This window comes from Vulpes vulpes, chromosome 6 (genome assembly GCF_048418805.1).
Source record: "Vulpes vulpes isolate BD-2025 chromosome 6, VulVul3, whole genome shotgun sequence".
NCBI classification, from domain to species: Eukaryota; Metazoa; Chordata; class Mammalia; order Carnivora; family Canidae; genus Vulpes; species Vulpes vulpes.
In genome coordinates this window covers 126,360,567-126,388,228 of record NC_132785.1, presented here as the reverse complement: position 1 = coordinate 126,388,228, position 27,662 = coordinate 126,360,567, and the positions used below count along the sequence as shown (strand labels likewise).

The window sequence follows — 27,662 nt, the reverse complement described above, 5'->3', positions numbered from 1 at the left end:
ATAGGGGCCATCTCCAATAGAGATCCATGGGAAACAAGAGCAAGCTAGAGAAAGTGAGACCCTAGGCCTGGGACATCACCAAGCATAGAATAAATATTTGTTGAATGAGTGAAGGAATCTACAAACTGAGAGGCAACAATGTGCAGTGGTACTGAGGTCTGGAACTGTGCATAGCTGGAGTCAAATCCCAGCTGTCTTCTTAGCTGTTACCCCTTGAAAACCGATTTTTAACCCTGCGGATCTTCAGCTGCCTCACCTATGAAATCAACTTGCCAATTCGTAAGACTGTCGCATGGTTAAACGAGACTGTAAATGTGAAAGCGGTCTGCAGTTAGTAGAAGTTTGGTAACAGCTAGTTCTTCCTCTCCCTTTGCCCCAGGGGTGCCAATAACAAACTGGGTGACACTGAACAAGTTGTTTCTCTGAGCCTTAGTTTTCTCACTTCTAAAATAAGAATAATATTTACCTACCTCTTGGGATGCTGTGCTAATTATGTAAAAGATTTCTGTGTAGTATACATGGGAAAACTTGCTAATGATCATTACGGGAGTTTTTTGGGCCAGTTTTATAGCCTCTTGGCTCCAATAAACAATTTTTGGAAGCCTCTAAAATCTAAGAAACATGTAGATTTTATTAATGAGTAATAATTTACTGACCTTTGTGAGCTTTCCCAGAAGAGCCTAATCTCTGTCTACCTGAAAATACAGTCTGCCTTGATGTGACTAGAATTAGTGCCTCCCAAGAAACCCTGGTCCAGTCTGGCCCAGTGTTCTGATGACACAAGTGCTGGTTCTCCTGATGATGAAGATGGGAACTCTTGCTTCTTTACACTGCTTAAGAGGAAGTGCTAACTTCTTTGAGGTGCCACCAGCTGAAACCCTTAAATAGCGGGCATGTCCATACTCTCTCCGTGTAGCACCTTAACAATATCTAACATTTACAGAATTCTTTGAAAGCATTTCTTAGACATTGTCCTCTGTGGTCAAAGAACCATGTAGCATGGTAAGCAAACCAGGGACTACTATCCCTATTTACAGAGAGGAAACCATGGATCGAGATAGTTCAGTGAACCTGATCAAAGACAAGCTATGCACTGACAACCATGCTTGACAACAGAAAGGGAATGGTTTAAGTATATCCCTTTGGGAAAGGTAAAGAGGAAGGAAAATAAAGCCGTGCCTTCAGCCCTACTTAGGAGTATGGCCAGAGGCTGACACCAGGGAGCAAAGCAGAGTTTGGAGTATACTTCTATCAGAATCATGTCTCCCTAATGAAACCAACCAAGGAAAGGAGATATTTATGTTTATGGCTCACATAACTTGGTTCTGCTCTAATTTTGCATGTTCAGCAACCTGAATAGGTCTGTCCTGAGTCAGAAAAGGGACAATTCTCCAAGATCAGTACCAAGTTCAGGCAGAGCCAGGCCTAGCTCCTAACTCGCCTGAATCTAAGCGCAGCTCCCTCTCTCATTCCCCACTGACAACCACACTACTCCCAGCCCAGCTCCCAGGACCCCTGCCCTAACCCTTTCCTCTCCCAGAATCTAAATCACGTACCCTGGCCAATGGACTCTGAACAGATACCGAACACCCAATTGTGGCAGTAAAATTTCCCATTTCCCAACCTTTACTATTTAAAGGATAAGCCTACATGCCAATTAATATGTGCAAAATGCCATGACCCTGCCTTTTAGGCAAGAAACAACTGACAGAAGAAACTAAATTGTAAGTCTAAACATCTACATTACACTTTCCTTCCGGCTTAACTTACTCGAAGCTTGAAATTCTCAATGAGGAGCCAGATAACTACGTCAGCGCTACCAGAAATGCCAAGAGAGTTACACTTAGGCAAACAATTATATTTGCAAGTGATTAAAAAAATGAACACAATAACAAAGATGGGAGATATGGAATACAAACTGAAGGCTTGGACTGTAGATTACATAACAGCTTCTGGAACTCCACACTGGTGAATTTTTAAGCAGTATTCCCAAGCCTGGGACCTGCTGGGGCCCATGCTTTCCAGCCAAAAGCACAAGTCACTTGTCTTTCTGTGCCTTAGGCTCCTCACTGTTGCCTTAGAGCAACAGTACTACCTAACTTCCTCGGTTATTGCAAAGATTAGAGACAATGTACGTTAAGTGGTTAGAAAAGTGCCTGGCACGGTGAGCAATGCTCATTAATACCAGCTACTGTTACCATTACTACTAAGTACATTAATTAGGAAATAGCATTCAGAACTTCTTGCCAAACTATACTTTTGAACTCAAAGTTCACATTTTGTCACATTTTCACAAACTGTAAAAAGGGATTAAATTATTCCCCAAAGAAAGTAGACTTCAAAAGAGAAAAGCACTGGAAAAAACCAGCTTTCAGTCTTAAGGAAGTTTTCTGAGCTTTGCTGATATCCTGGTACATGCCAGAAGATGTTTTTTCAGTTAAAGCATTCACTCAATTACTGTGCTTGTGAAAGCTTCACTGCATATATAGTTATCACTCACATTCCTAGGCAAATAACCAACCTCAATGACAGGGAGAAGCAGCAAGAACAGGGTACCCTTGACTCTATTATCCCAATTCTTTACAATTCCCATGCCTCTGCCACCCATCATCTGTGAGATCTACTACAGAAAGTAAATGGTATAAATAAGCCATCAGGAACAGAGGCATAACAGAGTTTAAAAGAGATGAGACTTACTCTATTCTGTATCAAGTTTTAAAAAAATCTAAGCTAAGACAACTCATGGAGAAAAGCCTGTTTTTTTTTTTTTTTTTCAACAAATGGCACTGAAATAATTAGAAATCCATATGTAAAAATGTGAACTTAGGCCCTTACCTCACACCACACACAACAATTAATTTAAAATGGGTCACAGACTAAATATGAGAATTAAAACTATATAAACCTTCTAGAAGCAAACACAGGAGAAAATCTCCCTGATTTTGGGGTAGGCAAAGAATGATCCATAAAAGAAAATATTAGTAAACTGGATTTCATCAAAATTAAAAATATATATACACCACTAAGAAAATGAAAGGGCAAGATACACACAGGGAGGAAACACTGCAGACAACAGATTTGATAACTGACTTGTATTTAGAACATGTAACAAAATCTCAAAAATCAACAATGAGACAATATAATGTAGATGGAAAACAACCTAAGTATCTAACAACTGGTTGACAATGTGGTTAAATAATCTAGATACCGGGATCCCTGGGTGGCGCAGCGGTTTGGCGCCTGCCTTTGGCCCAGGGCGCGATCCTGGAGACCCGGGATCGAATCCCACATCGGGCTCCCGATGCATGGAGCCTGCTTCTCCCTCTGCCTGTGTCTCTGCCTGTGTCTCTGCCTCTCTCTCTCTCTCTCTCTCTCTCTCTGTGACTATCATAAATTAAAAAAAAAAAAAAATCTAGATACCTCTAGTCAGAGAAATACCATACAGTTGTTAAAAGGTTAAACTCTTATAAAAAGAAATTGATGGATTCATGGAAAGATAGAAACATAAATACATGGATAGAAAAGTGACAAAGCAAATTAAGTAAAATGGTGGTAGGTTTGTAGGTGTGTACTAGATAATTCAATTTTTTGAGTCTGAAAAATCTTCATAACCAAATGTTGAAAAAACTTAAGCTCTAGGGGAAGCCCAGGTGGCTCAGCCGTTTAACGCTGCCTTCAGCCAGGGTGTGATCCTGGAGACCCAGGATCAAGTCCCACATCGGACTTCCTGCATGGAGCCTGCTTCTACTTCTGCCTGTGTCTCGGCCTTTCTCTCTCTCTGTGTCTCTCAGGAATAAGTAAATAAAATATTTTTTTAAAAAACCAACACTTAAGCTCTAGAATGACACAAATATGTCATTAAACAAGGTATACTGGTAAGTAAACAGTACAAAGTTGTATGTATAGTACAAATCTACAACATATACATTTTAAAAAAATGTGTGGCCATAGAAAAAGGACACAAAGTAGTATAACCTATGGTGACTATCTCTGGATGATGCTCCTATTCTTGCTATTTACCCATATTCTTTAAATTTTCCACAATGATCAAGTATTTTTATGATTAAAAAAAAAAAGAGGTGCCTTAAGAACAGTTAAGAAACAATTTCAGGGGCACCAGAATGGCTCAGTTGGTTGAGCATCTGACTCTTGATTTCAGCTCAGGTCATGATTTTGGGGTCATGGGCTTGAACCTCAAGTTGGGCTCTGTGCTCAGCATTGAGTCTGCTTGAGATCCTCCCCCTCTGCCCCTGCTCATGTGTGCTCTTGTTCTCTCTCAAATAGATAAAATCTTTTAAAAAAGAAAACAATTTAGATAAGAATGATTAAAATTTGATGATACACCCAGTGATAGAAAACACTGTCCTCCAAAAAAGGTTTAAAAAGTTTTTTTTTTAATTTTAATTATTTATTCATGAGAGACACAGAGAGAGAGGCAGACACACAGGCAAAGGGAGAAGTAGGCTCCATGCAGGGAGCCCGATGTGGGACTCGATCCCAGGACCCCGGGATCACGCCCTGGGCTGAAGGTGGCACTAAACTGCTGAGCCACTCAGGCTGCCCTAAAAAGTCTTAATTCAATACACATTCAATGAATAATTCTTTCAGCCAGCTACTGTGCTAACTGCTAAATTTTGTGGCAGATGCTGGCACTTATAACTATAGGGCTGCACAACCTGAAATGTGTGTATCAGAGAGAGAGAGTTGATAAAGCCCTGAATTCTGCACTGGTCACACCATATTTGGAGTCAACATTTCTAAGAAGCACTAACAAACTGGAGATGGCTATGTTATACAAGACTTTGAAGAAATGACTGCCATAGTCTAATAATACGGGTACTGTTTGGATGATGTAGAACTTGAATCAGTTGGCAGAAATTTCAGAGAAGCAAATACCAGCAAAGTGTAACAAGAAGAAAGAAAAAGATAGCTAGGGCTGATTGAGGAGTCTAAAATGCTGCCTCATGACCCAGGGAACATGGAAGCAGAAGCTGGGTGAATGCCTGTCATAGATAACAGCTATGATCACATTCATTCATTCATTCAGCAAATATTTACTAAGTGCTTATGCTACAACGTGGAAGTTCTACAATCTGTGCTGTCCAACACGGTAGCCACCAGCCTCATGTGGCATCCATCACTTGAAATGCGGCATTGCAATCAGGAAGAGTATCGTATGCAAAGAATATGTGAGGGTAGATTCCTTATAAGGAGACAAGAGGAAATTAATCTGAAGAGGCAGAGAGAGGCCAGTTCTTGCAAGACTTTAAATACGGAGTCATGGCTTCATCCAGAAAGACATAGAAATAGCCTAATGAAACTTAGGAAGAGAACATTAACTCAGATTTGATTATTATTAACAAAGTACGGAGAGACTTTTTAAGAGGTAACAAACAAAAGTGGAACATAATTAGAGTGTTTTAACAATGATGAAGACTTGACTTAATTCAGTATCGTGGCTCTGAAGAAGGGAACAGACAAAAGAGATTTTAAGGAGGAAAAAAATGACAACATGGCCACCTCGATGTGATAGGAGGGAACTAAATGACTCCAGTAAGCCTCCAGGTCTCCACTGTGGATCACCAGTGTCCTTCTCACAGAGAATGGGACGGAAAGCAGTGAGTTCAGTTAAAAAAAAACAAAACAAAACAAAACAGATCTACCGAGAAACAGATTTTTATTCCATGATATTCATCCACTTAGAGTATACAATTCAATGATTTTTTTAGTATATTCACAATGTGGTGTGACTATCACTGCAATCCAAATTTAGAATGTTTTTGGGGCACCTGGCTGGCTCAATCAGTGGAACATGGGAATCTTGATCTCAGGGTTTTTCTTTCTTTTTTTTTTTTTTTTTTTTTAATTTTTATTTATGATAGTCACAGAGAGAGAGAGAGAGAGAGAGGCAGAGACATAGGCAGAGGGAGAAGCAGGCTCCATGCACCGGGAGCCCGATGTGGGATTCGATCCCGGGTCTCCAGGATTGCGCCCTGGGCCAAAGGCAGGTGCCAAACCGCTGTGCCACCCAGGGATCCCCGATCTCAGGGTTTTGAGTTCCAGCCCCACATTGGGGGTAGATTACCCCAAAAAATGGGGGCGCCTGGGTGGCTCAGTTGGTTAAGCATCTAACTCTCGATTTCAGCTCAGGTCATGATCTCAGGGTCAAGAGATTGAGCCCCACATTGGGCTCTGTCCTGAGTGTGGAGCCTGCTTAAGATTCTCTCTCTCGTCCTTTCCCCCATTCACCTGCTCTCTCTCTAAAAAAACGCCCCAAAACTTAAGTTTCCACCACCCTCCAAAGAAACTTTGTACCTATTAGCAGCCACTCCCCATTCCCACCCCCACCCACCCCAAGCAACTACAAATCTACCTTGTGCCTCTATGAATTTGCCCTTTCTGGACATTTCCTATAAAGACCACAATACGTAGTCTTCTGTGACTGGTCTCATTTAGTTAGCATCATGTGTTTAAAGTTCATCCCCATTGTGTCAGCACTGGCACTTCACTCCTCTTTGCTGTGAACAGTATTCCTGCGTGTGGCTATATCACACCTTGTCTATGCAGTCATAGTGCTGTCACCACGGTTTGGCTGTTATGAATAATGCTGTGATGAACATTCGCATATAAGTTTTGTATAAATCTGTGTTTTATTTTCTCTTGGGTATGTGCCTAGGAGTGGAAATGCTGAGACATAAGATAACTCTATGTGTTTAATATTTGAAGACTTGCCAAACTGTTTTCCAAAGCCACCGTACCCTTTTACATTCTCCCCAGCAATGGATGAAAGTTCCAGTAGATTTATCCATGTAGCCACTTACTCAGTGTGTGACAGTCACGTATGTCTTCACCAACCTTTATTACTAGTATTTTTATTCTAGCTGTCCTAGTGGGTGGTAAAGTGGTGTACCATTGTGGCTCTGGTTTGCATTTCCTCATGTCTAAGGATGCTAAGCACCTTTTTGTGTGCTTATTGGCTATTTATATATCTTCTCTGGGGAAGCATCCATTGAAATCACTTGTCCATTTTTAAATTAGATTGGTTTTTTTTATTAAGTCATAAGAGTTCTTTATATATATTCTAGACATTAAGTCCCTCATAAGAGTTCTTTATATATACTCTAGATATTAAGTCCCTTATCAGAGATATAATTTGCAAATATTTTCTCCCATGCTCCAGGCTGTCTTCTCTACTTCTTGACAGTATTAACACACAGCTTTTAATTTTGATGAAAACCAATTTACCTATTTTTTTTAATCATTTGTGTTTTGATTTCTAAGAAACCATTGCCTAACCCCAAGCCATGAAGATTCTCTCATACTTTCTCCTACAAGAGTTTTAAAGTTCTACTTCTTCCTGCTTAAGACTCTCTCTCTCCCCTCTCCCCTTCCCCCCATTTGTGTGCTCTCTCTAAAAAAAATTTTTTTTTTGTTTTCATCATCCCCCAAAGAAACTTACACTGAAATGCATAATCTATTTTGAGTTAACTTCTGTTCATGGAGTGAAGTAGAAGTTCAACTTCATTCTTTTTTTGTGTGGATATTCATTTGTCCCAGCGTTTGTCAAAAAGGCTATTCCCCTCCCCCCCCATTCAATTGTCTTGTCATTTCTTTCAAGAACCAATTGGTCATAAATTTAGCAGTAATAAGGTCAGTTTTAGACATGCTGAACTTTGCCTGCATTCTGTCTCCTTGGGACTGAGCTACCCATCTAGAAACCTGTGTCTTCTACCTACAGCCCATGGATCAGCACAGTGCACCTGATAAATACTCCGTGAATGACTACCCATTTGTATGATTCCCAGTTATGCTGTTGCCTCATCACCCAGACCTGGACACTCTGAGGCACATTACTCTTGCTCTTGTGAAGGGACTAGCTGGTTCACTTTCCAGTGCTGCTCTTCTATTTGGGACTCTTTCTTAATCTGATTCAGTATGTTGCTTGCAGTTCTATTTTGAGTAGTGAAATAAATTGAGGAGAGCATTTTTCCTCTTCCCAGGAAAAGAAATGTTTATAAACAGTACCCTAATGTTGCTCAGCGAGAAACCTCAGCTGGTACAAGAAAGCAGAGCATCTGATCGGTCTATAGGCACAGAGGTTCTAAGGTGTGGTGTGTTTCTATTTTGTATAAAGGGTTTTGTTTGTGTGCCAAGGCCAATATTGTTCTGTGATCAAGCCTGTTACAAAATTTAAATTTTTACATTGCTAATAGGGCTTCAGCATGTCAGAGCTCAGTGAAAGGAAGGCCCCTCAAAAGGGGATACTCATTAGAGATAAACCATGAAAAACTGAAAGAACTGAGGATATTTGATTAAGATAATGCAAGACTTTCTGAAGACCACTGGTCTTCAAATTACTGAAAAACCAACAGGAAGAAATGAACCAGCTCAAAGAAGTGCAAAAGGGATGAACAAGAACAGAAGATAACATCCCCTAGCCTAGCCCACTGCAAATGCAAAAAAATAAAATAGATAAAACCAAAAATTCACACCTCCTTTCTGGCTTTCATCTCATGCTCAGCTCCCCTTCTTGATTCCCTCTCTAAGGGCCTGCTCTTGCTGGTGTCTGTAGCCTTGTCCCTGGCCCACTGCCTTGCATGTGGTAGGTACTCAGTACATATATATATATATATATATATATATATATATATATATATATATATATATAACATGTAAAAATTTTTTTTTACATGTAAAAATTTAAGTAGATATGATATACAAAAACAAATAAGTAGTAGTCATGTAGTTATAATACAAAAAAGTCTATACTGTAAAAGAATCACATTTACTACAGTTAATTTAAAATTTACAAGTATGTTTAAAGAATTCACATTTACTGAAATAATGTTTGTTAAATATTTAACCACCTTTATTGTATAAAACTACATCCACGAGTGTTTACACTGCCTAACCCAATCAAAATGTCCCCATCTCTCAAGAATAAAAAGCATAGTAAGATCCAAAGACTGACCTTCATGGGCTCTTCTAGCTCTCAGATCTAAAAACCTGTGGTCATCATTCTAATTTCTCTCTTGTCCCAATCTCAAAGCTACCCAGGATGGGATTAAACAAAGACGCTTACAACTATGCAAATATACCTGAGGACAAGAGGCAGACATACCTGCCCACCACAGTCAGGCTAGAAACACCCATGGCTGGAGTCTAAGTCAGCCTCTCAGCTGAGCCAGCCATGATGAACAAGGAGAGGTCAAACCCAATTTATTTCCTTAAACACACTACTCTCAGTTCTTTCAAAATCCAAGTCAGATGATTTTTTTTTCAAGTCAAATGATTTTTAATTTTATTCCTATTGTCTATGTTTTCCCTTGCTTTTTGGTTAAGTTTTATCATCTTAAAGATCTGATCATTCCTGAGTGCCACTCACTGCAGATGAGGACTGCACAGGTAGTCGGAGACTCCTCTAGAGAGGATTTACTTTCCCTTCCAACAGGCAGGTAGGTCAGGGGTACAAACAAACCCACACCGCCTGAAGATAATCAGATACTGATTATCTGAGAGTGCCAGTCTCCGGTGTCCCTAGGCAGAGCCTGTAGGAAAAACCTGGCACATTTACAAGAGCTCTTCCTCCTTAGCAGGCTCTAAAACCAGTATCTCCCAAAGCTCTATTCATCTCTCAGATAGCAATTTCAACGGTTTCAGCAGTGCTGCAAGGGGAGAAATGGGGCCAAATGTCAGGCAGAGCCCTCTGCCCTCTCCCAAACCTCAGGTCTGCAAATCCTTCTAGCCTGGTAGCTCTCCCAGGCCTTCAAACTGACTTGCTTTCTTAACTTTCCACCTTTTCCTGTTCTTAGTAGGATTGGTCCAAACAACCCAAAAAACCACTGCCAGAAGAACGCCCAAATCCAGCAAACTTAACACAACCTTTGTTTAAAGCTGCACCAGTTCTGAAATTTGAGTCTTTCCCAGGAACTACCCAAATCAAGAATGGGCTGTAGGAAAACAGAGATTTGGAATTACTGCTGACTAACAGAAAACCATACATCTTGACTGAAATAAAGCATTAATTAAAAGTAATACCATGCATTCTAATTGAAAATCTAACATGCTTTATGGCTGGCACTGAGGGTGTGAAATTCCCATCAAAAAACTGAGACAGCTGTAAACTGGCAGGCTGAGCTTGGCACGCAGCAGGTACACAGTAGCAGCACTTGGCTGTGTCCCTGACCCCTTCTCCTGTCAGCCTTCCCACCCCCACGAAGGGGGGTGATGCCAAATACAAGCTGACACAGTCCAATGATGTTAACCACAAAGTCTCAGGTTCACCCCTGAGCTGTGCTTTTTGCTGGACTGAGAAGGTGGAGCTAGGGTCGAGGGTTGGGGTTGTCAATGGACAACACATGAGTCAAGATAGCAACAGCTCTTGCCCACTTCTGCCTGTAAGTAAAGGAGAGGATGTGGACAGAGGAGAGTGGGAAAAAAAGACGAGACCTGTGCTTAATGCCCTGTTAGCCCCACTATTTCGTGAGCCCCAGGCAAGTGACTTCTGGAGTCTGTGTCTGTTTTCTCATCTAAGAAAGGAGAGACTCACCTATTACTCAAAAACATTTACTGAGCACTTTCTACATTCCGGGTCCACTGCTAGGTGTTGGAACTACATTGCCAGAAAAACCAGCCTTGCTTTGGACCTTGTGACTAGGTCAGTAGTTCTCAATTCTGGATGCACATTTAATAATAATCTAGAGATTTTAACAATAAACCAACAACAGAACACTTTACCCTCAGAAGATTAATGGAATCTTCTGAGGTAGAGCCCTGGCACTGGGGCGAAGCCAGGGAAGAGGGCCTTTTCAAGTGTTTCTGACACCCCAGTGAGGATTAAAAACCACCAGACTTAGAGGATTTCTAACTTTCTATGGTTTTACAAATGAGTAATTTTAACAGGTCAAAAATCCAAAATAAACTGTGGTTTCATAAGTAATTTTGGGGAGGATGACTAAGGGTAAGGACTGCCTTGATGGGCTAACAATTCTCTTCTGAAAAGTCATACTGACTGTGAGTGATCCTTAGCCTTACTCTTATCTCTTGGATTCATATTCAAAAGCCACATGCATCATGCCATAAAGGAGAATTCTCCCAAAAGGACATAGAGATGCCTGAATCATATCATTCCAGATTTGTTCCTTTGGGCTAATGGACTATTTCCCTAACTCTAGTCATTCATGATTTTTGTCATGTCTATTTAACATGAGTGCTATTACTTAAGACTTTTTCTTTAAAGTCAACTTACTAGAACAACAAGAGAGTACTAACCCTACTAAATATTAAAACCTATTATAAAGCCTCTTTAATTAAAAGTGAAATATTGGCACATGAATAAATATAGACCAATGGAATGTAACAGGAAATCCAGAAATAGGTCAAATTAGTTAAATATGACAAAAGACAGCATCTCAAAGCAGAGGGGAAAAAAATGGAACTTTTAATAATTGGTACTGGGATAACTGAAAAAAAAAAAAACAGACAAAAAAGGATAAAACTCGGTCCATCTCTCCAACGTATATGTCATTGCAAATGTATCAGAGATTTAAACGTTTGGGCACAATAAAAAGAAACCATAAAGTACTAGAAAAACATAGGCGAAGTCAACCTGGAAGTATAGAAACTTTCAGCCAGAAATGGCTGAAAATCAAGAAGCAATGCACTAAGAAATTAAAACAATGAAATCTATTTCCTTTCTATTTCATAATATTCACAAAACGACATGCATGAAGCACCTCTTCTGCGTCATTTCCACTCCTCCTGCCTCACCTGTTCCAATTCTAGCCACCACGGAAGTGACCAGTCTTGCCCAGACTCTGACCTGCTTCCTTGTCCCTGCCCAGGGGATGGCAGGGAGCCCTCTGAGGGCCACAGGGAAACACCTCCAAGTAGAGCAATTAATGCCCTAGGGGCAATCCTTTGTCAAATGAAGACAATAGCTGATGGGTATAATGCTTCTCCCCTTCTTCCCACAAATAAGAGTCCTGTGAAAAGGAGTCATCACCAGTCCGTGTCTCAGAGCAATGGCCTAATCAGGACTGAATGCCTGTGCTGGCTCTTCCTTCTTCCATTGCACTGCTTTCCCCTCATTCCTGCTCCCAGAGGGAACACTCTCTCGAATGCTCCTCTCGCATGGGCCTTTGTTTCAGATACAGCCCTCTAGGGAACCCAGTTAAAATACCATGGATGTGATGCACTATTTTCTTCCAATGCATATAAAAATACTTAAGTATTAATATTTAAAAAGCACTCATCAGAGGAAGCAGCATAACTCCCTACTCCTTAAGTGTGGGCTGTGAATAATAATTTTCTTAAAAAGGGGACTAAGAGACTAACTTTACAAGGATCTGATAAACACTACATCAACCAGATGCCTGAGGTCAATATCAACAGCCATAAACCCCCTTGCTAATATGTACTCTCTATATGATGTGAGGAAATGGCACCTTATTTCTGTGATCTTCCTCCCCTAACTTATAACACCACACTAACCCTGAGAAAAATATGAGACAACTTCTAACAGAAGGGCATCCTACAATATACCTAACAAGTCAAGGTCATAAAAAATAAGGAAAGTCTGGAAAACTATCAAAGCCAAGAAGATTTAAGGAGATACAACAATGAAATGTAACATGGTGTCCTGGAACAGAAAAAGGACACAAGGTAAAAACGAGGAAACTTGAATGAGGTATGGATTAGCTACTAATAATGTTATCAATATTAGCTGATTAACTGTAACAAATGTCCATTAAACGTAAGATGTTAGTAACAGGGGAAATGACACAATTAATATGCGTGCAGGGTATATGGGAACTCTCTGTACTATCTGCTCAATTTTTCTGTAAACCTAAAATTGTTCTAAAATATAAATTATATTAATAGAAAGAGGAAAAAAAAGATTTTAAGAAAGCATTCCTTTACCTTTGGCAATGGGATTTGCATTTTGGAAGAACATTCACAAGTGATTCCCAGGCACAGTAAAGTTTGAGAAACATCCAGGACACCAAAAGTTACAGTACATAACGTCCTTACAAGGAAATAACAGGGAAAACAATCCATCCACACTCAACAAACAAATCATGTCCCACAGCAGCAGTATGGAAACAACAGACTAAAGCACTGTCATCCCAGTAACGCATTAACTCATTATTCACATAATGAAACAGCTCTCATTTGAATGCCAGCTTCCACAGTTTGGGGTGGCTGCCTGGAATGTTGTACTTGGAAGGACCTGGGCCAAGATGGAATGAATGTCATGATTTACTATCCATTTTAGGTATAGGTAGCAGCATCAATATTTACGAAGCATCTACCAAGTGCCAGGCTCTAGGGATCCAAGAGAGCTCAAAACAGGCATACTCCTTCACGAAGTATAGGAGGAAAAATAGAAGTAATTACAAATATAATTACGGAGGAGGAAATATGGGATGCCATATAGGCAAGAACAGGGAAGGGCCCCCTCAGGGAAGGAGTCAAGAGTAGACTCCTGGAAGAAGGAACATTTAAACTAAAGATCTGAAGGCTTGCAAATTAGCAAGGGGAAGGAAACAAGGAAGTAGACTTTGGTAAAGTGGTGAATTAGTCCATCAGACCTTTTCTTACTTAGGATCCTCTGAGAGCTAGAAATAAGCTCCACAAAGAGAGCCCAGAGGAGGGCAGAAGCCAGAGAATGTTCACGGGTGCAGAAAGCGTCTAGGGAAAGGGCCCAGGTCAAATCTATCACAAGCGAAAAAGGGCTGGAGGAGATGTATACGAGGCTTCCAAAACCAAGCTCTGGTCCGCTGTCTCTATGATACTCAGAAAACGTTTTAGAGCTCCACAGAGGTGTCTGTGTTACCAGCTCATGCTGCCCTTTCTGCTATGGCTTCCGTGAACTTTAGAGCTAAATGTGCTCGACTGCAGCAAGGATTTCTTAATGTAAATGTTCTGGTACAATGATCTCTTCTCCCCCCAAATAGCCTGCCTCCTTTTTATCTTTATTTCAAGAGCTCTTCTATATCTTTTATAGATAATCATTTTTAGCAATTGAAGCATTAGGGCAGCCCAGGTGGCTCAGCGGTTTAGTGCCGCCTTTGGCCCAGGGTGTGATCCCAGAGTCCTGGGATCGAGTCCTGCATCAGGATCCCTGCATGGAGCCTGCTTCTCCCTCTGCCTGTGTCTCTGCCCCTCTCTCTCTCTCTCTCTCTGTCTCTCATGAATAAATAAAATCTTAAAAAAAAAAAAAAAAAGAAATTGAAGCATTAGTAGCAATCATGGCTTCTAAACCAAAAAATTACCCGTTACAGTAGATAAGTTATATAGTGATTAGTAAAGGACAGAATATCTGAATTCAGAATTGTTCCAGATTTTGCACGGTTTATCTTCCTTGTACACACAACAAATGGGGGGGGGGGGCAAGTAACTAACCTTTATTAAATACTATAGGCTAATAACTTATGCATCCTCATCTGATCCTCACAAAACCCTGTGCAGAAAGTGGAATTATCCTCAGCACATGTGAAAAACGGAGGTGCATAAAGGTTAAGTCATTTGCTCAGCCAGGTAAGGAGTGGCTCTAAAACCCGGGCTGCTTAGAATATAGGGGGGAAAATGTGGCATAACACAACAGGTTTTTAGAAAGTTCATTCACAGTCGGACATTTACTCCACACTGATTCACACAGCCTTAGAGACAGAGACAGTCCACCTTCACGCCAGCAGTTACAGAGGAATCAGGAACTGGGCTCCCCCAACTGGTGAGCATGTGGAACCACACCATTTACTTCTTTTTCTAGTCCTTTGTTTTTTGGGGGAACCTCCAAGTTATGACAGGATTAAACTTCCTTTTACTAACTTTATCTCTTTCTTTCTCTCTTCTTTGCTTAAAATTAGCTTTCTGATAATGTGTGTCAATAGCCTTTAAAATGTTTATGCCCTTTGGTGCCAGTAGTAATACCATTTTACCAATTTATCTTAAGGAAATAAAGATTACCCTAAGAATTATGTGCACAGACATTAACCACTGTGTTACTTACAATGATGAAATACTAAAAGTAAGTTAATGGTCCCAAAATTGGGGTACTGGTAAATCAATTATAGTATACCATATCATGGATATTATTCACCTACTTAAAATATTTTCAAAGAATATTTAACAAGGGGGTAATATATACATATTAAACATAAAATGTTCAACACAAATACATCATACAATATCAATTTTGTGAAAATGTTCCTTTACACACGTAAAGGAACTACAGTCCACGTAGTTTCTCCTAAATAGCAGGATCAATGCTGATTTGTACTATCTTCTCTACCTTCCTATGTTTTAAAATTCTCTACCTGCAATATATACCACATTTAAATCAGGAAAAAGTAATTTTTCTAAAAACTGAGAAAATTCCCACTAGAAATTATTTCTATGGGGACTTCTCCTTTGGGCTAGAAAAGAGAAAATTTAAGAGTTGTTCGCTGAGGGGGCCATTGCCCTTCCCACCCTTATGTCAGCTGGAGGTGCTCTTCACATCACCATAGCACTTATGATATATTCATTTAACAGACTCATCAAGCTTATAGTCTACTGCAAAGTTCAAACTTGGGTAGTATATAGATTCCCTCTAAAGAAAAACTGATTTATTTTCATGCAGTTTCTTTATGTACAATTACAAAACCAAGGTTAAATTTATTATGATTATAAAACAAGATACAAACAAATCTACTAAATTAGCAAAATTCAAAATGACAGCATTTTAACAAAAGGATGATTTTGCTCATATTAAAAATCATCAACCCACAACTATATAGCCAATTAATCTTTAACAAGGCAGGAATGAAGATACGAGGCAAAAAGTCTCTTTAACAAATGGTTTGGGGAAAACTAGAGAGCGACATGCAAAAGAATAAACTTGGACTACTTTCTTACACTATACACAAAAATACATTCAAAATGGAGAGCACCCGGGTGGCTCAGCTAGTTAACAGTCTGACTTGGTTTCAGGTCATGATCTCAGGGTTGTGAGGCTGAGCCCCCAGACAGGCTCCATGCCCAGCATGGAGTCTGCTTAAGACTCTCTCTTCCTCTCCACCCACTCCTTCCCCTGCCCTCATGTGTGCACATGTTCTCTCTCTCAAATAAATAAATAAATTTTTTTTAAAAGATTTGATTTATTCATGAGAGACACACAGAGAGAGAGAGAGAGGGGCAGAGACACAGGCAGAGGAAGGAGCAGGCTCCATGTAGGGAGCCGGATGTGGGACTCAATCCTGGGTCTCCAGGATCATGCCCTGGACCCAAGGCGGTGCTAAACCACTGAACCACCCAGGCTGCCCAATAAATAAATATATATATATTTTTTAAATTTGCCATTTTATTTATTTATTTTTTATTGGAGTTCACAATTTGCCAACATACAGCATAACACCCAGTGCTCATCCCATCAAGTGCCCCCCCAATAAATAAATATTTTTTAAAAAATAAATCCAAGGGATCCCTGGGTGGCTCAGCAGTTCAGCGCCTGCCTTCGACCCAGGGCATGATCCTGGAGACCCGGGATCGAGTCCCACGTCGGGCTCCCTGCATGGGGTCGGCTTCTCCCTCTGCCTGTGTCTCTACCTCTCTCTTTCTCTCTGTGTCTCTCATGAATAAATAAATAAAATATTGAAAAAAATTTCAAAATGGATTAAAGACCTAAATGTGAGGCATGAAGCCATTAAAATTTTAAAGAACAGAGGTAGCAACCTCTTTGACATCAGCTGTAGCAACTTCTTTCTAGACACATCTCCAGATATGAGGGCAACAAAAGCAAAAATGAACTATTGGGACTTCAAAATAAAAAGCTTCTACTCGGTGAAGGAAACAACAAAATTAAAGGGAACCTGTGGAATGGGAGAATATATTTGCAAATGACATATCTGATAAAGGATTAGCATTCAAAATACATTAAGAAAACTTATACAACTAAAAAAAAAAAACCCCACAAATAATCTAATTAACAAATGGGAAGAAGACATGAATGGAATCTTTCAAAAGAAAACATACAAATGGCCAACAGACACATGAAAAGAAGCTCAACATCACTCATCAAGGAAATGCAAATCAAAACCATGATGAAATATCACCCCACACCTGTTAGAATGGCTAAAATCAATAACACAAGAAACACGTGTTGGCAAGAATATAGCGAAAGGGGAATTCTCATGCACTGTAGGTGTGACCGCAACTGGTGGAGCCACCCTGGAAAACAGTATAACTTTAAAAAGTTAAAAAGAGAACTACCCCATGATCCAGCAATTGCTCTACTAGGTACTTACACAGAGAATACAAAAATACTAATTCAAAGGGATACAGGAACCCCCATGTTTATACCAGCATTATCTACAACAACCAACTTAGGGAAAGAGCCCAAATGTCAATTGACTGATGAATGGATAGAGAAGATATATATACATACACATACACATATAATGAAATATTACTCAGCCATAAAAAAGAATGAAATCCTGGCATTTGCAATGACATGGATAGAGACTATTATGCTAAGTAAGTCAGTGAGAGACAGAGAAACACATGATTTCACTCACAGGATTTAAGGAACAAAACAAATTAGCAAAGGGAAAAGGGCAGGCAAACCAAGAAACAGTCTCTTTAAAAAAATTTTTTTTTTAATTTATTTATTCATGAGACTCGCACACACACACAGAGAGAGAGAGAGAGAGAGGCACAGAAACACAAGCAGGCTCCACACAGGGAGCCCGACATGGGACTCGATCCTGGGTCTCCAGGATCAGGCCCTGGGCTGAAGGTGGCGCTAAACTGCTGAGCCACCTGGGCCGCCCAAGAAACAGACTCTTAACTATAGAGAACAAACTGGTGGTTACCAGAGGGGAGGTGGGGGAGGGGGAGGATGGGTAAAACAGGTGATGGGGATTAAGGAGTGCACTTGTTGTGAGCACTAGAGGATGTATGGAAGTACTGAATCAATAAACTGTACACCTAAAACTAATATTACACTGTATGTTAAATGGAATTTAAACAAAAATTTAAAATAAAATAAATGCCGCTATGATTCATGGTGACTTCTTTTCACCAGCTTGGGAAATCTCTATCATTAGCTGCTAGAACCATTTCCATATATGCCACATACAAAGAACACTGGAATACTGCTGGGTTGAATGAATATTTTGTCAAACACTCTGAAATAGGTTTCTAAACCGCTCTGTATTCTTTGACAAATTATTGACATTAAAACTTTCATTAGGGATCCCTGGGTGGCGCAGCGGTTTAGCGCCTGCCTTTGGCCCGGGGCGCGATCCTGGAGACCCGGGATCGAATCCCACGTCAGGCTCCCGGTGCATGGAGCCTGCTTCTCCCTCTGACTATGTCTCTGCCTCTCTCTCTCTCTCACTGTGTGCCTATCATAAATAAATAAAAAAAAAAAATTAAAAAAAAAAAAAAAAAAAAAAAAAAAAACTTTCATTAAAAGTAAAACTCAGGATGCCTGGGTGGCTCGGTTGAGTGTCCAACTCTTGATTTCAGCTCAGGTCATGATCTCAAAGCCCTGAGACAGAGCCCCATGTTGGGCTCCACACTCAGCAGGGAGTCTGCTTGTCCCTCTCCCTCTGTTCCTCCCCTCTGCTCGCACACACTTTCTCTAAAATAAAAAGATTCTTTTTTAAAAAAGTAAACTCAGAATTAAAAAAACAAAACAAATCATTGTCTACAAGGTCAACAAGGCAGTGGCACTAGCCTAAAAACTGGCAGAAAGAAGAACAAAAGAGACCCTAGGAAAATACACACACAGAAACTCCACAACTCTATGGCTGGTCTCCCTAATATGACTTCCAATGACTCCATCCATGACTTGGAGAAATGCTCTTCTGCCCCCATTCTGCAGTACTAGATTCAGAAATGTACTTGGACTCCTGTGTTAGCTAGTGCAGGTTCATGGTGGTAAATAGGGATTGTGTTTCTGCCTGAAACGTAGTATCTTATACTACGCCCTATAATCACACTGCATTTTGTATAACTCCAAGATTGATAAACTGCCCTTGGCCCAGATGAAGTAGTTTGTTGGCACAAAACCAGACCTGCAGGATGCTCGACTGGCCACGCCTTCACAGACAAGGCTGGCCTTGTTGGGGGCAGGTAAACATTCTGAGGACTGGGGGGTGATCCTCACTCAGATGTTACTGGCTGTAACCATGCACTCTTCAAGACAATTTGGGATCTGGATGTCTGTACTGCCATCTAACTTAGAAAACATTCCTGATATCTCTGCCATGTATCTATTATTGTTACAGTCAAGTATCCGATCAGCAATTTTGAAGTGTAATTTGACTTTCCTCTCATATTCTAGACAATTTGAAGGATGGCTTTTTTACATTTTATATATAGAACAGAAAAACAACTTAATACTTATCAAACTTCTGGAAGAACGCTATCTTAAACGTAAGAAATGATGGAAAAACTACAAAGAAAAAGACTTAATGACATAAAAACCTTAACCTTCCATAAATTCAATCTTTAAAAGATAAAAGGCAGATAGAAAAAATGTTCAGAGAGATCCCTGGGTGGCTCAGCAGTTTGGCGCCTGCCTTTGGCCCAGGGCACGATCCTGGAGTCCCGGGACAGGATTGAGTCCCACGTCGGGCTCCGTGCATGGAGCCTGCTTCTCCCTCTGCCTGTGTCTCTGCCTCTCTCTCTATGTCTCTATCATGAATAAATAAATAAATCTTAAAAAAAAAAAAAAAGAAAAGAAAAAATGTTCAGAAAAGAGAATGTTCCCAATGGATAAACGACTAAAGCATATAAACAGAAATATACTGTATACTATGTATTGGGGGGTGTTTTTAAGTTAAAAAGGATGCAGAAAGGGATCTAGTAAATGTCTGTAAATCATTTAGGGATGGGGTCTATTTGGGAGAGGAGGTCTGCTTCTTTTCAACCCCTTACTCACCTAATCCGGAATCAGGCAACAGTATGCCCTCAAAAATTGATTTTTGAATGAAGACATGAAAATACTTAAGGTCTGTTAGGAAAATGGAAGAATTCAGGCAATAATCTATAAAATAAAAAACTCAGAATACAACCTTAATTATCTGAGGAGTTTGATTCAACAGGACTTTTTTCCTAAAATCTGAAAAATATGTGCCTCAAATGTTCAGTTTATTCATGGGAATTTATCTTGAGCCCTATGCCTTTCTTAACACTCTTTAAAAGGGATAGTTTGGAAGGTACCTCGCAGACCTTTCTGAACAGGTCACATTTCTATACTCCCATGAGATTATCTAGCAAGAAAAATGTGTTATCTTAATTGAAAAAACTCACAATTGAACAGAAAACAAAGTATTTTTCATGGATGAAGCAAACTGCTTATAAATATCCCAATCAAATGAGTTGACAACAGAGATAATGAATGGACTCCCTAACTCATTTAGGTCCCAGCTTTGTGCAGTGGCAGTATCGTAGCCAATGAGGTTTATCCGAGGCGCGATTATCGCTAACTGAAAACTCATTTAGGTCCTTCTGCGAAAGCCAAGTACTTGAGGTACATGTCAATATACACGCATTGGTGTTTACCTATAAACAGTGTCACACAGAACTATTGTAAACTGTTAACATTTTTGTAAAAATCTCTGTAAAAACAAAGAAAAAGAATGACCGAATGGCTCATTTTGGAAAAGCCATTTACAAACCTTCATTTCTACAGTCATGCCATTTTATCTGATCCCAAAGAATAGGATATGAGAATGCTATTTTGCTATTGTTTTTTTTTTTAAGGTTTTATTTATTTATTTATGAGAGACACAGAGAGAGAGGCACAAACACAGGCAGAGGGAGAAGCAGGCTCCATGTAGGGAGCCTGACGTGGGACTCGATCCCAGGTCTCCAGGATCAGGCCCTGGGCTGAAGGCGGTGCTAAACCACTGAGCCAACCGGGCCATCCTATGCTATTGTCGATCAAAAGGTTAAATGTTCTATTTAAGAGGACCAGATAAAGGGTAATTTTTATCAAATAAGGAAATCAAAACAAGAGAAAGAAAGAAATATGGAAAAAAGAGAGTATCTGCTTCCAAAATCCTTTGCATCATAGTAATGACCTACACTAAACTGCCATTTTTTCCAACTAATTATATATTAAGGGGAAATAAAGATTTATTATTATTTTTTAAAGACTTTATCTATTTAACAGAGAGAGTACAAGCAGGGGGAGTAGCAGAGGGAGAGGGAGAAGCAGGCTACCCATTGAGAAGGAGCTTGACTCAGGGCTCAATTCCAGGGCCCTGGGATCACGACCAGAGCCAAAGGCAGATGCTTTAACCAACTGCGCCACCCAGATACCACCCTTATCACCCAAGATAATTTTAAGATTACCTTGATTATAGGAGCATTTCACAGATAATCTAACATAGTTGACATAACACAAGAAAATAGCTGTTATTATTCTTCATAGCTTCTGCTAACTTAAATCTCCTGCAGAATCAGATACTCAAACTGCCCTAATGTGCAGGCATGAGGGGGTTTTACTGCCAGTAACCATTGACTAGGTAAATCAGAACAATCTCCAGCTGAAGAGAACCAGAAAAACAGGGAAAAAAGATAATAAATATCTGCTTGGAGGCCTGGGGTAGGAAGACACATAAGAAACTCAGGAAAGTGAGCTCAGTAGTCAGAGCTACTTTTCCCTGGGGATGTTTGCCAATTCTGCAGGGAATGCTAAAAGTTTGGTGTTGGTTTACGGAGTAAAGGTGAACCAAACATGCGAGGCCTCACAGGGACTGCATCTCAGTTTAGAAATGGCTTGATCCCCTGAGAGTACATTGAAGTGACTCCAGGTCCCAAGTGTCACTTTCGCCTGACAAAAGCAAACCTGAATTATCTTTGGCAGAGGAAAACATCCTCTTAGTTCTCAAATGATTTCTACTAACAATTATGCAAATTCCATGTCCAGCACAATATTAAAAAAAAAACAAAACAAAAAACCAAAAACTAGGTATACAAGGAGATAAGACTAAATGAAAGAAAACCAAGAGAAAACAGACTTTGGACAGGACTCACAAATAGTGCCATAATTGGACAAATCTTAAAATAATTATGCATACTATATTCAAGGAGATAAAAGACAAGGTTGATAATTTTGGCAGATAATGGTAAGCAGATAAAAAGAAAACCCAATGGAAATCAAAGAATTAAAAGATATATAACTGAAATGAAAAATTCAACTGAGGGGTGCCTAGCTGGCTCAGGGCGTAAAGCATGTGACTCTTGATCTTGGGGTTGTGAGTCTGAGCCACATGTGGGATGCAAAAAAAAAAAAAAAAACCCACCCTTAATTGTTTAAAAGATCATTTATAGCAGACCAAAAAAAAAAAAAAAAGTAAGTGAGGAGATATGCAGGATGAAGGACAGAGACAAATAGAAAACAGAGAAAAAAGGTTGAGACAGAAAATCCAGTGAATGATCTAACATGTGCAATTGCAGACCCAGAAAGAAAGGTGAGACAGAAGCAATATTTGAAGTACTAATGGCTGGTGACTTCTAAAACTAAGGGAAGACATCAGGATACAGACTCAAGAAGCCCTAAGCACCCCAATTATAAGTAAAAAAAAAAAATCATATCAGGGACAGCACAGAAAAGTTGAAAACCAAAGACAAAACATTTTAAAAGCATCCAGAGAAAAAGACTACTTTGAAGAGAATTGACAGATTTAGTGGCTTGTCAATAGAAACAATCCAAGTCAGAGATAATGAAATATCTTTGAAATGCTTAAGGAAAACAACGGCAAACCAAGAATTCTGTAAGTACCTAAAAGGACCTTCACAATGGAGGAAAACGTTCTAAAATTAGATTGTGGTAAAAAATAAATAAGTAAAATAAAATAAAATTAGATTGTGGTAATCGTTGCAGAACTCTAAAGATACTTAAAAGCCACTGACCTGTATACCTTTTTTTTTTTTTTTTTTTAAGATTCTATTTATTTACTTGAAAAAGAGAGAGCGGGCACAAGCAGGGAGAGCCACAGGCAGAGGGAGAGGGAGAAACAGACCCTCCACTGAGCAGGAAGCCCGATGTGGCGCTCTATCCAAGGAGGCTGGGATGATGACCTAAGCTGAAGGCAGACGCTCAAACAGCGGAGCCACCCAGGCACCCCTGAACTGTATACTTTAAATGAGCAAATTTTATGCTGTGTGAATTGTATCTCAATTAAGCTATTTTTTTAAATGTGATGTAAATAATGACATTTGCAAACACTGTAAGAATCCCAGACCTGCACTAAAGGAATACATCAGGTGGAAAGAAATGGTCCTATATGGAAGTCTGGAAAGTGACAAAGGCAGCACTGAAGAGCTACGGGGGGGGGGGGGGGGGGGGGGGGGGGGGGGGGCGGGGTGACCTTTTTGATCAGTGCCAAAATAAATGATGCTGGTAAAAATGAAATGTAACCCCCTTTTCCACACACACACACAAAAAATCAACGAAAAATTACACACACATACACAGTTACACAAAATCAAATTCGAAGTGGACTGCAGATCTTAATTTGAACACAAAATAGCAAGATTTCTGGAAGGTGTTATAAGAATCGATCTTCCTGATTTTGGAACAGAACTACAAATTAGGGGAGAAAAGACATGTAATACTCCTCTCCAAAAAACAACTGGGCAAAACATCTGAACAGGCACTTCGTAAAAGAGGCTACCAAATAAACATGACCTCATCAGTCGTGAGAAACTACAATTGTTTTTTGTTTTTGTTTTTTTTAAAGATTTTATGTATTTATTCACGAGAGACATACACAGAGAGAGAGAGAGAGGGAGGCAGAGACACAGGCAGAGGGAGAAGCAGGCTCCATGCAGGGAGCCTGACGTGGGACTGAATCCTGGATCTCCAGGATCACGCCCTGGGCTGAAGGTGGCACTAAACCGCTGAGCCACCCGGCTGCCCTGAAACTACAATTTTTAAAAAAGATTTTATTTACTTATTCATGAGAGACAGAGAGAGGCAGAGACATGAGCAGAGGGAGAAGCAGGCTCCCCAAGGGGAGCTGGATATGGGGACTCTATCCCAGGGCCCCGGGATCACAACCTGAGCCAAAAGCGATGCTCAACCACTGAGCCACCCAAGTGCCCCAGGAAACTACAATTTTAAAACCACAAGGAGATACCACTCCACACTTACCAGGATGGCTAAAATTTAAGGCCGACAATATCTAGTGCTTGCAAGGACGCAGAGCACAAGATCTCTCTCACGCTTGCTGGAAGGAGTGTAAATCGGCCACACACTTTGGAAACCTGGTATTTTCTGTTAAATTTGAAGATATGCCTATCTTTTGACCCCGAAATTCCACCTCTGGGTATATACTCCACAGACAGGAGAGCATGGGAGGCACTGAAGTGTATTCAGCAGGGCCAAAAGGCACGATCCAAACGTCCACCAACAGTGTGAGGGGAAAAATGTGATGCACCCATACAGTGTATGGGCTGATACTGCAGATCAATAAGAAAATGGATGAACTTCAAAAACAACCTGAGTGAAGCCAGACACAAAAGAACACTTATCGCATCGCTTCGTTCCTATAAAGTTGGAAAAACAAGCAAGATGCAACCACAGACACCGTAGGTGCGATGGGATGGGCGTTCAGAAGGTAAAATCACACAGGAAAAAAGGCAAGGAGGTGCTTATCCCACAAGGCAGGGTCGGGTTACCTCTGGGGAAGGAATGCCGGCTCGGGGGCGCCCGCAGAGCCCCGGGTGGGGTGGGGGGTGCGGGGGTCCTGCACTTCCCCGGAGCGCCTGAGGCCAAGCACTGGGGGGGGGGAGGGGAGCGGGCCAGGGAGCCCGGCTCGCAGCGCCGTCGGGGGTGGGGGAGCGCCGGGGGGGGGGGGGGGGGGGGCGAGTGGCCGCGGCCCGGAGCCGCCACACCTGCCCGCCGGCCTGGACGCCCCCCTCGCCTCGCAGGTGCCCCCCCACGGCCTCGCAGGTCATCCCCCCCCCCGCCCCGCAGGTGCCTCCCTCCGCCGCGCAGGTGCCCCCCCCCGCAGGTGCCCCGCCCCCGCGCCCCGCAGGTGCCCCCCCCAGGCCCGCAGGTGCCCCGCCCCCGCGCCCCGCAGGTGCCCCCCCGAGCCCCGCAGGTGTCCCCCGGCGTCCCGCAGGTGCCCGTCCCGCCCCGCAGGTGACCCCTCGCCGCCCCGCAGGTGCCCTCCCAGCCCCGCAGGTGTCCCCCTGCGTCCCGCAGGTGCCCGTCCCGCCGCGCAGGTGCCCCCCTCGCCGCCCCGCAGGTGCCCCCCCCGCAGCGCAGGTGCCCGCCCCTCCCCGCCCCGCAGGAGCCCCTCGCCGCCCCCCCGCCGTCCTCGACGCCCCCACACCGCCCCGAGGCCCCCCCGCCAACGCCCCCGCGCCGCCGGCCCGACTCACCTCATTGTCGCTGCCGGGGCGGGCGCGCGGGGCCGGGGGCGCGGCGCGGGGCGCGGGGCGTTAGCGGGGGAGCCGGCCCCGGGCGCGGCGGCTCCGCGTCTCGCTGGGCTGCGGGGGGCAGCGGGGGCGCATCTTCTCGGGCGGGCGTCCGGGCCGCTAGCTGCGGGGACGGGCTGCGGCGGCGGCGCCTGACAGCTGGGCCCCGGCCCCTGCCATCTTGGCGGGCGCGTGCCCGGGCCGGCGTGTGCGCGCGCCGGGGGCGGAGGGGCGGGGGCGGGGGCGGGGGCGGGGTGCACGCGCCGAGACGCGAGGCGCCGGCCCGGGCGGGCGCGGGGACCGCCGAGGGGGCGGGCGGGGGCGCGCGGGCGAGCTCCGCCGCGAGCCGGGACCGAGGGGGCCCCTCCGCCCGCCGAGGGGGTGCGCGTGCTGCCCGCCGCCCCCGGCCGCCGAGGGGAGAGCGCGCGCCGCGGCCCGAGCCCGACACAAAAGGCGCGGGGCCCCACCGCCCGCGCCTCCGGGAGCCTGAGCCAGGGGCTGCGAGGGGCGGGGCTTCTCGCGGAGGACGGCCCGGGGGCGGGGCGGGGCTTGGGGCCGCGCTGCGGGGATTGGGCTTCCCGGGAAGGACGAGCCTGGGGGCGGGGCTTAGGCGGAGGCGGGGCGGGGCGAGGGGGCGGAGCTTGGGGCCGCGCTGCGGGGATTGGGCTTCCCGGGAAGGACCAGCCTCGGGGGCGGGGCTTATGCGGGGGCGGGGCTAGGGGCGGAGCTTGGGGCCGCGCTGCGGGGATTGGGCTTCCCGGGAAGGACCAGCCGCGGGGGGCGGTGCTTAGACGGAGGCCGACCGGAGCGGGGCCGGGGGCGGGGCGCCAGGTCGGCACGTGGAGCGCAGAGCCCCACCCCGCGCGGGGCGCCCCCAGCCTCCACCCAGGGCGCTTAGTGCGCGGGCGTCGGTGGCCGGGCCGGAGGCTTCCCGCTGTCGTCGTGGCGCGCCCCAAGTGCTCGGACGCGGGGGCGGGCGGCCGGGATCCGGCGGAGGGGGGCGGGCTCGACGTCACCGACCACCGAGCCCTTTACCAGGTCTGGGACCTGAGGACCTCCCCTAACCCAACGGGAGCCCCATCAGCGCCCCCAAACCAAGCCTGTGAAAAATCACAGCATAAAGCATGTTGTCCAATTCGCGTCCTTCCTGGACGTTAGCGCGATCCTCACTGCTGCCTGGAGACCTTTCGGGGTCCCACTCCCCGATCGTCATGCTTTCTCAATCTTGCAGTGGATGCTCCCTCTCCTGTGTGTCACAGTAACATTGAAGCCGTAGCTACCTTCTTAAAGATTGGGTCCAAACAAGAGCCTACCAAGCGTCTGGAGAAGTCTGGCATTTAGCAAGAGGGCGGGAAGGGTCGCTATCTGACTCCTGGCCCACATGAAGAGGCTTTGTGAGGTATGTGATTTTGCCCAAGATATAGGAGGTGGGGGAGCTAGTTCTCCAGCCAGGATTTCTCTGACTCAAAACCCCAGTGCTCGTTCGTTCTAGTCTGCTGTAGTTGGACGTACTTCTCACTGGTGGCAGAGTGGGTCTCCAGGTGCTTCTTCCCTTCCCTACCCCCTGTCTCTCCCTCACCATCCACTTGTCATGAGTTCCTAAGTGACTGGTTGTCACATTTTCACTTTCTCCCTATTTGTTTGGGCTGGAGTCTTCAAACCGAAAAGATCACATCGATCCCCTATAGTCCTGTTAGCAGGTGGAGAGGGTTTAGGCTCCTTCTTGCCTTATTTGTCTTTCTCCTGCCAGGGTCAGAGGTGGCTCTCTGCTAGAGGGGAGACTTGTTAGACACTGAACATCACTACAAGCTCCGGGGCACTTGGAGACATGCAGGTTGCTCTGCAGAGGCAGTGTTACCCTTGGTCAGTGCATTTCTGGCTGTGGATGAACACCCCCCCCCCCCCCAGGCCCTCCAGGATATTGGCCTGTTTATTCCAAACTTGGTTTTTTTTTTTTAAAGATTTTATTTATTTATTCATGATAGACATAGAGAGATAGAGAGAGGCAGAGAGAGAAGCAGGCTCCATGCCAGGAGCCCGACGTGGGACTCGATCCCGGGACTCCAGGATCATGCCCTGGGCCAAAGGCAGGCACCAAACCACTGAGCCATCCAGGGATCCCTCAAACTTGGTTTAAATAGAAGCTTGTGGCCCACTCTGACCTCCCTGCTGCCTTGGAGTCTGACAAGTTGAGACTGTCCTGTAACTGGAAAAGGGTCACCGGACCATGTTGG

General features: G+C 43.5%; 1 protein-coding gene and 1 pseudogene across 2 annotated transcripts in view; one reads left to right on the top strand and one right to left on the bottom strand.

Annotated features, from left to right (window-relative positions):
- The window catches only part of EVL (Enah/Vasp-like), a 145,874-nt gene extending 120,179 nt beyond the window's left edge, over positions 1-25,695 (bottom strand). Inside the window, exon 1 of one of the 2 annotated variants that reach the window (XM_072762297.1) lies at positions 25,393-25,695. In XM_072762297.1, the coding sequence (XP_072618398.1) occupies positions 25,393-25,397 (5 nt within the window). In that variant the 5' untranslated portion in view covers positions 25,398-25,695. The remainder of the gene's footprint in view (positions 1-25,392) is intronic. The other variant, XM_072762296.1, reaches the window with a different exon arrangement.
- LOC112930386 (U4 spliceosomal RNA) lies at positions 20,420-20,598 on the top strand (annotated as a pseudogene).
- Positions 25,696-27,662: the final 1,967 nt, after the last annotated feature.